Source organism: Anabas testudineus, chromosome 23, assembly GCF_900324465.2.
Source record: "Anabas testudineus chromosome 23, fAnaTes1.2, whole genome shotgun sequence".
In the NCBI taxonomy this organism is placed as follows: Eukaryota; Metazoa; Chordata; class Actinopteri; order Anabantiformes; family Anabantidae; genus Anabas; species Anabas testudineus.
The window spans coordinates 2,948,392-2,958,294 of record NC_046631.1 but is presented as its reverse complement, the minus strand read 5'-3'; the positions used below and the strand labels follow the sequence as shown (position 1 = coordinate 2,958,294).

The following is a 9,903-nucleotide window of genomic DNA, read 5'->3' as shown; positions in this document are numbered from 1 at the left end:
CTCGTGTTCTTCCCTAGGAAACATTTAGAAAGCACAAAACTGCGCAACCGTCCTTCACAACACTCCACGTACTGTGACAGAAGCTCTCCGTAGCTTCCTCTGATGACACTCTTAAGTTGTTGGTGTTAACGAATACACCTGACTTGTAGTTTGTGTTGCAAGTTTATCAGGTATTACAACCACGGCATGTGGTCAAATTCAAAGTATTCTCCCATAAAGAAAAAAAGTTATGTTTCCCCCCCCCCCCCCAACTCCCTGCCCCTTGAACGACGAGAGGTGGGAGAGGGGGGGGAGGCAGAAACCGGAGGCTCTGCGGCCTTCGGCTCTCGAAGCAGTAGTGTCGTCGCTGCGCACGCTATTCAACAAGATCTTCAGCAGGTTATAAAGAGTAAATACAGTTTCGCAAGAGTGCTCGTGGTGAGATAGTCTGCAGCTCCCAGTGTTTGGGTTGAAATGGCAGGTTCTGTGGACTTATAGTAGGATTTAGAGGGAAAGCAGATACTACAAGCAGTTTACAAAACCTCGGTACGAATACTCAGTAGGCGGTGTAGTAAGCCTTGTCTGTGAAAACTGACAAGTGTGCTGAACAGTAAGTGCTTTTCAATTTACAAAGATACTTTACAAATACATTTTTGGCTAAGTAATAATAAAAAAAAAAATATCTTGGAAGGAACTGAATCGTCCTTGAGGAGGAAATATTTTCAAGTCTGTCGCCTCTTGTCAATCTTCACGTTTTTTAAAGCAGGATTTGTTGTTGCTCAGCTCTGAGGTAACAGCCACACTCGTACGCGCCTAACCTGAGTGTAAACTGCATTTAGATCTCCCAAGACTGTGTCGCTGTCTGTTCTGAGGCACCTTCAGATATTTGTTTTCAGCTGTACCATGACTACAAAAAACAAAACACAAACAAACAAACAAACAAACAAACAATAAAGAGTAAAAATAAGCCAAACCAAAAAAATTAAAGCAAGAAAAAATGTACAATAAAAAGAGAAAAAAAAAGCAAGTAAAACACCATCTTTGTGGCCTATAAAAAGCATACTGTACAAAGTTCGGATACATTCTCTTCGAATGGCATGGTCTGTCGCTCAGGAAGTCACGGCTGAGCCTTAAGTGAGTTCTTGTGTTTTTTCTTCTTCTACATTAGGTTTTGATCTTTGTTGCCTGCGCGGTCGCAGCAGTCCAGCGCTGGAAGCCTCCTCTCTCTCTCTCTCTCTCTCTCTCTTGTCCAGCAGAGGCTGCAGCGGGGACAGGTGGGACGCTTTAGTGTCCGTCGCTCTGTGGTTTTTGGCTGGAGTATATCCAGTCCAGGATGATGAGGCTCATGCTGCCGATCATGACCACAAAGCCGCACATGAGGAAGATGAAGGCCTGATGGAGAAAAGAGATTTACATGAATAGGAGCAGCTGGGTTTTTTCTGTTTTTAACATATGCTTAGGTGTTAAGAAGTAACTCCTTACCCCGATCTTCTGCACAGACTTCATGGACTCTTTCTTGACCAGTTTGATGTAGAAAGCTGACGGCAGGATGAAGATGAGCATGGCAGCAGCAGAGGCACCTGTGGGAGGAAAGGCACTTGGCATTTTAGTCTTCTAATTATGTAATTTAGATGCATTTGGCGCCGTCGTGCACAATGACAAGTAAAGACACCCACCGATGAAGCCAAAGATGTCCCTGATGGTAGGGACGCTGATGACCAGAGCGTTGGTGCCGGCCAGCAGGACCACAGTGATGATGGTGTGGCGGATCCAGCTGAATTCCTTAGTGGGGCACAGGAGATGGTTGACAGAGGTGCGAATCTGTAAACACAAAGATAAAAAGATGAGTTAACTCGAATGCACTCCCTAATGACAGCCGGATGTCTGACGCTCGACTTGTGTGACGCTTACAGGGAAGAGCACCACTGGGACGGTGAGGATGACGGCGGTCAGCACAGCCAGACGGACGATCAGCAGGACCACATCGAACTTGTAGACCTTGGAGTAGGTGTGCAGCAGCTCGGACTCCACGCGCGCTTTAGAAAAAGACAAAAAAAAAAAACACGTAAGCCTTACACCACAAACACAGCAGGCGAAGCATCTTTAACCTGCTTTCTATTTCTAATGCTGTGGTGCTAGGTTGCGGATGTTGGCATATTCAAGTCCTGGCCTTTCTGTTTTTGCGTACTTTAATTAGATTTGTATCTCTGTTGCCGTTTTGTTTTACTCTCATTCGCAGGGTTAAATTACACCTTCAGCCACTCTTCTGTGGTTTACTGTTTAGCACCTTCTGTCTCTTCCGTAAGGCAGCAAGCAAGTTAGAACATACACCATTAATGATTTCCCAATCTCCGCCTGCCCTCGGTTCAACTGCGCACCGCGCCACACGTCAGGTTTTGACCTGTCATGACAGTTGAGGAAGTCCTTGCTCGCTATGCTCTTGTATAATCACTTGAATGTTCCAGGAAAGCGTCTGTACATTCACTTGGTTGTTCTTGCCATGACAAACAGGAGTAGACTCATGTTGGCACAGTGGTCAGCTGCGTCAGGTGGGCGTTTTCACAGTGTTGCATAAGAGGCCTTGAGTCCTGTGCTAAATATTTAGTTCTATGTGTAATACTCTATGTTTTATTAGTCTTCCATAAACTTTGGATGATTGTAATCTCACACTGGTTATTGTTAATCTAGTCATCTGTTTCTAAAGAAAGTCAGATTTTGGATTGTGCTCAGAGTGAAATGATTTTCGCCCTCATACTCACAGTTGAAGGTAAGATATCCGAAGAGGGCGGCCAGCAGGTACATGATGAACATGGACAGGAAGGACACGTTGGCAACGCCTTGCATCTTTCTGCGGGAACGGCTGTTTGAACAGGAGACAAGACGGGACGTTGCGTTTTACACACTAGGTTTGTTTACAACTGCGGGACAAATTCTTCTGGGTGAAAATGGCAACGTGCTGATAAGACTGCAGCTGGGATTTGCAGTTTGGGGGAACACGGTGAACTGAGAACACTCACTCTTTGAGCTCCTCGTACATGGGCAGGATGGCCGGGTGGCACACGAAGGCGAAGGTCAGGATGGGAACGGCGTAGACAGTCTGAGGAAGGAAAAAAACCCAACATTACGTAAGCGTCTACTAGACTTGGTTCCAATTTCCATCATCCAGAGGTTTGTGCGTCAAAGAGCGTCACCTGCGAGTTGAAGACGAAGTATTTTGGCGTGCACATGTCCTCGCTGTAGTCCACGGTGGTGGTGTTCTCGTGCGACGAGCTGATGTTCAGCACTTTGCTCAACGTTTCGTTCAGAAGTTCTTCATCGACAGGCAGAGGGCATGGGATCTGAAACTTCTTGATGATCACCTGGAGCACAGGAAAACAGATTATAGGGTAAACTGTTCACAGCAGATACTCTGTAGTGAGTTTTAGTTAATTGAACTGAATGTGACTAAATGGCTCGTGTGTGTGTGTGTGTGTGTGTGTGTGTGTGTGCAAGACAGAGTGAAACAAGGAAACAGGTGGTGTTACTCACCACAATCACAAAGAACACCATGCAGAGCAGGGACAGACCACTGGTGTAACCAAGGTAACCGAGGTTCTTCAGCAGCGACAGGGGCAGGATGATGGTAACTGTCACAATCAGCACCAGGTAGTTTCCGTTAGTGTACCACTCACTGAAACACAAAGGAGGGCAACATGTTAGCGATCCAGTGGCTCAGGATGACAGTGCCTGACCCGATCGAGCCTCTCCGCCGCCGATCTTGTCAACAACAACCAAACCGGCCTCTGCAGGATGACTGCATCGCTCACAGAAATAGATTTCACAACAGCGGCTCCGAGGAGCCGAGCCACATCAATTTTTTAAAACTCCAATAGAGGGTTGCGGTGAGCTCATGCAGCGCCCTGTCTCGATGCGGCACCGGCTGCGTCTTCTGAAAGGGCTCTTTGAGGGGACGCGTGGACACTGAGCACTGTCCATCCCTTTAAAAACATCCAGACACCCCCCACCCCCACCCCCCCAATCCTCAAAGCCTCCTCTACTCCAACAGAAGGACAAAGGCGCTGCTTCACCTTCCCCGACACTCAGCACTTGAAAAACAACTGGCAGCCATTTTGCTTAATGTGCCACATAAGTATTAGAAATGTTGAGTTTTTATTTCTGCTCTCATTTATTTAACAAGACGGAGACTTTTATGGTGTCCTGTCATTTACACTGAAGCAGTAAGAAGAAACATCTGAGAAACTTTTTTTTTTAAATTAAAGCTGCCTTTTGGAGTTTTTGACCACTAGGGGCGCTGTGGAGCAAGGCTTTTATGAGTGGATTTTCTTTGTTTACAAGAAAGCCCCAAGGGAAGAGTGTGAAGTCAGGCATATAAAGAAATAAACTTACCCATTGTCAGATCCCAGAAAAGAAACAATGACGCTGGGCAGCTCGTATTTGACGATGTAGAGGTAGCTTGACATGGCTGTAAGGACAGAAACTGCCGTTAGTCTATTTCCTTGCAAAACTGGCCAAGTCAGATCCAAGTAGGGAACTCTACTACAAAAATAGTGATGTGAAATATGTGGTTAGGGGCCGGGTTGTTCCATGGAAAGAAGAAAATTTGCCACGTGCTTGTGGAATGACTCAGGCTTTTACTGGATGTTACTCTACATTCCAAAACACATGCTGGTTTCCATCTGCCAAGAATCCTTTTTTTCCTTTTTTTCCCCCCCTATTCGCTCAGTTTAGACACAGAGGGCGAAAGTGTTTGTGCTTGCAGAGTAAATCGATGATGATGGTGGATAAATAGAGTAATATAGTTAAATTCTAGTTACATAACGCTGTTTTTGCCACAGCCTCTTACCTCCAATGTTCTGCATGGTGATGGAGCAGGAAGCGGCGAGTTTGCCCGGAATACCGAAAGCCTTGTAACCCAGCTGTTCGTACACCACAGCACCTTTGGAGAGAAATGAAAGATTTAGCATACAGACACTTAAAGAAGTCACGAAGAAGTCCCCATACTACTAAGTAACTTAGTAACTACTGAGTATCTATCTAATATCTAACAGACTCACCTCCTTCATTGGCTGTCTTCAGCAGCAAGTGGACAGAATACAAAGAGAAAATGGCAACGGCCACAAGGAGAATCCTGTAAACAGAGGACGGAGATCATTAGGAGGGAAAGCCGCAGCCATAACAAGAAGAAACTGCACTTTCTCACATTTTGACTGTCTGTCCAGCAAAGACCTTGAAGGCAGCATCAGCCTACTGATTCTGTTAGTCACATGCAGCATCAGCAGGGTTGCAAAGGGCAAAAGGTTTCCCTGTACGGGATCCTCTTCGCATCCTTGGGATGCTGCAGAGCCAGCACTGCGTGCCCCGCGGGGGTATTAATAGTGCAGGTGGAAATGAATCTCAGGGTCATTTGAGATCCTGCACTGTAAAGATGCTGCGATTTCCTCATCACCATCAGTCATATTTAATCACCTGAGACAAACACATGCTTTTCGATGACCTTTTATGGTGAGTCAGTTTGTCCTGTGAGTGGTTGGTTAGTTTGATGATGAGAAGATCTCCACATGGTGAGTCGGAAAGCAAACAGAGCGTTATCTTGAACTGTTCTGTGATAAAGAACAATTAGAAACACTTCCAGCTACGTCAGCTGCGAAGTTGTTGTTTGATTTTTGCAATCCGCCATTTCCTGTAGATGCGGGGCTGTAATTGGCCGGGCGAACCCCTCCATTCATTATCTCTAGTGAGCGTATGTGAGCCCTCTTTTTATGTAACTCTGGCCCAATTGCGACCGGATTAGCTCGGCTAAGCTGCTTTTCCTGCCACTCCCTGCGTTTGTAGGATGACGTGCTGTACAACTGACATTCGGTGCAGCTGAAAGTAGCCTGCTCTTCACTACACACACTCATTCTCAAATCTGTAGGGGAAAAATAGCCCTTTTCAGCTTGTTCCTGGTTTCAGGTTGGATGCCAAAAGAGGCCAATTTGTCCTGAAGAGATATTTTCTTTTGTGCCTTCTTTTCACTGCGTTATCTACGGTAAACACGATAGTCAGTACTTAAACAGTGGTGGCTGAGAATTTAGCTCTAAACTTTCGACCCTGGCGTAATCTGAGGCTCAGGGTCGAGCTGCAACACAACACAAACAAACACGAACAGACACAAGGTTGGTGGGAAGTCTACGGTACATCATGACCTGCAACCTTGATGCAACAGACTAAACCAAAGCCTCTGATCTGTGCCATCACATCTTTAGCACTAAACAAAAGTGTGGTTTTCCTCTGCTTCAAACCTCACCCTGCAACGTGACGCCATTGTTCTTCCTCTCTTTGGTGCTTGTAATGGTTTTTGCCTTGCTCTTGCTCTTATGACAAATAATGAATTTAAACTTTTTCCAGGAGGCAAACTTACACAAACAGGGCGATGCCGGTGTTGGCCATAGCGTAGGACAGACCCAGGATGCCGCTGCCCATAATGGCATTCCCCAGGTTGAAGACAGACATGCCAAAGGAAGCAGTGCCCTGGTGCTGGGAGGAAAGTAAAAGATAAGCAGTGATGAAATTCTGCATAACTGTTGAGGAGCTACGGTAAATGCACTGGGGGAAAAGAGCAGCTCTTACATATTCCGTCTCATATTTCTTCTTGCCCAGGTTGTGTTCGGGGAGGAATTTTTCACTCTCTGCCTCTATGTTACACCTGTAAAAGGAAATAGAATAGAGGGGAGTTTAGGGAAATGACTGCAGTGTATGTTTACGGATGTTTTCAGTTTTTCAGTTTGAATAAGTTTCCGTGTGTGTTGTGGTGTGTGTGTGTGTGTGTGTGTTCTCACCCGTCCAGTGGGAACTTCTTTGGGTAGGTGTATTCTTGGGGAGAGATGTCGCTCATTTCAGTGTTCTGTGACATGCTGTGAATTTATAGAGCAGCACATTATTAACAGCATTATTTTTATTTTCATCACCCACTGTTCCTCCTTGCGTCCTGTGCCCCCCCCCCCACCCCGACCCTTTCATCCCCACCAGTGTGCTGACGCGCTCCCTTATAATAATTGGCATCAATAGCGATGGGGACGCGCGCCGCAGCCTCGTCGTGATTTCACATCATGTGACTTCACTGTGGAGGGCGGAAGACGGAGAACAGGAGGGGGGGGGGGGGGTGGCTGTGACGCACCGCCAGTGGAAAAATACCAGAGCGGCATCCGCGTCTACCCGACATCACCTCAGCCTCTCAGTGCCTGATGAAAGAGAAAAAATCCGCAGTACGCGCCACTAACTTTGCGCACATTTCTCTCCCCCCAAATGACAAACCTCTGTGTGGACACAGCGCATCTTTTTCAACTTGAATCAGAATGAGGTGTCACAAGGGGGAAAAAAAAGAAAAAGAAAGATGGGTCTACTAGAAATCTGGCGTCCTAACATATCCAAATGGTTGTTTTCATGTCTGGACGCGCAGGTGGAGAGAGACAGGCCTGAAGCCACAGCTCCATCCACTGACATTTTGCGTCCGCGGCCGGTTCTAATAGAAACAACGGCCCATTTTAAAGCTGTATGATTTAGAAGTGAGCCTCACCCGTCCTCATGGACGTTGTCACTGTCCATTAATCGGACCATGGCAGCTTTGGCAGCAGGCTGTTTCTCAGTTGGCATTTTAGAACTGAAAAAAACCAAAAAGCAAATCCTACAGTATTATATTTCTTTTATCTTGGCTGAACAGTGCGCACATGTAGCTCCTCACAGAGCCTTAAAGGCGTAACCCGAAATCCATTCTTTCCACGGCCGGCTCCAATGGAAACAATGGCACGTGTTGTCCCTTTATGGGCATGGCTCTCCATTTTGCGCACAGCCTCGGATTCTCGCTCACATCCTGCTCTGTGTTTCTTTGGTCTTTTTTAATTTTCTGTTTACGCACAGATTACAGTTTATCATTCACCAATTCCCCCCTCTTGTGTTGTGTTTGATTGCCTGTGTGGCTGTGACAGCAGGACGCAGGAGTCCAACCACTGCTGCATCACGGTGACACCGCTTCATTATTTATTTACAGGGGGACCAGGGCTGACCTGGTAAGAAACAACGCCTGTGGCCTTTCCCATGGAACATTTGTGCGTCTTTGGACTAGAGCCACACGTCTAATGTGACAGGGAACAATTCTGTGGCTGATTAATAAATGAGTTAGCCTGAAATACCCTCATCTCCTCTTAATGAACAGCGCATTTAAAGGCCAAACCAAAGCCAGGTAAAAACAAACATATATATATTTACAAACATATAAGTGTCAATGTTGCCATCTAAGAGCTCACACTTTAAAATATTGTGCCGCCTACATCCGGCACTGACAGACTGGTAGCTGATGAAAGATGCCGGCATTCTTACCTTGCGGACAGAGATGTGGCAGGACGCCTGTAAAATCCGTTCAGATAATGAGAAAAAAAGAAGAAGCAGCAAAAAATCTGGAGGATTTCTTCACTAAATCCGAGCGATCCTCGAGTGGGTTTAGTTTAAATATATGATCAGAATCAGGAATGAATGGATCGGTCTGATACCCAAAGAGGATGCGATTCAAAACCCTAGGAAATAGTTCAAGTAATAAAATAACATATATATAGTTATTTTATTATATATTTATAAAGTAAATACTGTTACAAAAATGTGATGTCTCGGCTAATTAAAGCAAATTCCCAGAGATGTGATGCGCTCGAAAGGAAGAAGTGCTCTAGTGGAGGAGGGGTGAGACACAGCCTTAAAAAGGTTGCATCAGCCGCCGAGAGGAGGGGAGGACGGGAGGCGCGGCTTAAAGAGGGTGTGGGGGGGGGGGGGGAGGAAGAGGAGTGACGCACTGTATACAAACATCAAGTGACCCACAGAGGAGGAAAACCACAGAGCAGGAGGGCTCCTCTAGTAGGAGAGTGTGTGCCACCACGGAGCATCACACACACACACACACACACACACACAACAAAAAAACAGAAACCACAGCAGAATATGAACATGTTGATCACTAGGAGGAGAAAAGTTTATATCTGTGAATCACATGTGGTCAGAGAGGAGCACAGGTGGAGAAGCTCACTGCTGCTTCTCTATAATTCATGCACCATCTCCATTCCACCGTCTCCATCAACCCGTCTCGCTGTCTGCGGGCTACTTTTTATTTTACAGTGCAGGAGAAAGTCTCCCCACACACACACACACACACACACACACACACACACACACACGCACGCTTGCTGTTTTTGTTTTTTTTTTTCGTTTCTAGGTGAGCTGACCTGGGCCTCTGTCAGTCCGCGTCAGAGTGTGAGCGGAGCTTCAAAGCGGACCTCCCTGTCTGAAGGAGATTACGCACACACACACACACACACACACAGTCATGTGACAGCACCTATCCTTATTCCTGATCCTCCTTCACACAGTTGGCTCCGCTCACCAAGTCTGGTGTGTGAGTGAGTGTGTGTGTGTGGGAATGAACTGGTTTCCAGTATATCATTAATGCTGGAAGGACGACCAGTTGACTACCTGTGCTCTGACTTTTCATTCCTTATGTCTGAGTCATCAAACACTTCCTTGCCCCTCCCTGTTACTACTACTACTACTACTGTACAAAAACCACTGATAGGGATATGTTTACATCGCATGAACGCTGCTGCTGACGTTTTATGACTACACTGTTGTGTGTTAGTAATTTGAGCCTAGTAACCGCAGGTATAAGATAATAACAAATAACAATTGGCCTCTGAAATATAGTGAAGCAGAAGTATGAAGTAGCAAAACAAACAGAATATCCTAGTAAAGTCAAAATAACACAGAAATTGTACTATAGTTAAGTAGAAGTGTGAATTAGCCTCAGCTGGATTGGTAAATATCAGCAGCTGAGAATAAAGAGATTATTCTTCGTGGACACGTTATGCAACATCATTATGTCTTTGCACCCTGAACTCAACCACAAAA

The 9,903-nt window shown here is 45.9% G+C and overlaps 1 protein-coding gene across 2 annotated transcripts; it reads right to left on the bottom strand.

Annotated features, from left to right (window-relative positions):
* Nucleotides 1-237: 237 nt before the first annotated feature.
* On the bottom strand, nt 238-8,669 carry slc38a2 (solute carrier family 38 member 2). Of its 2 annotated transcripts, XM_026363277.1 has the most exons (16): nt 8,335-8,669; nt 7,535-7,618; nt 6,798-6,872; nt 6,589-6,664; nt 6,380-6,495; nt 5,034-5,107; nt 4,823-4,915; nt 4,366-4,441; nt 3,508-3,649; nt 3,171-3,338; nt 2,997-3,076; nt 2,739-2,839; nt 1,891-2,015; nt 1,656-1,800; nt 1,462-1,559; nt 238-1,371 (listed from the first exon to the last, which is right to left on the bottom strand). In XM_026363277.1, exons 2-16 carry the CDS (start codon nt 7,609-7,611, stop codon nt 1,264-1,266), a joined length of 1,554 nt encoding a protein of 517 aa, XP_026219062.1. In that variant the 5' UTR covers nt 7,612-7,618; nt 8,335-8,669; the 3' UTR covers nt 238-1,263. The 2 variants fall into 2 exon arrangements, with proteins under 2 accessions (XP_026219062.1, XP_026219063.1); XM_026363278.1 differs by lacking the exon at nt 7,535-7,618.
* Between the last annotated feature and the right edge of the window lie 1,234 nt (nt 8,670-9,903).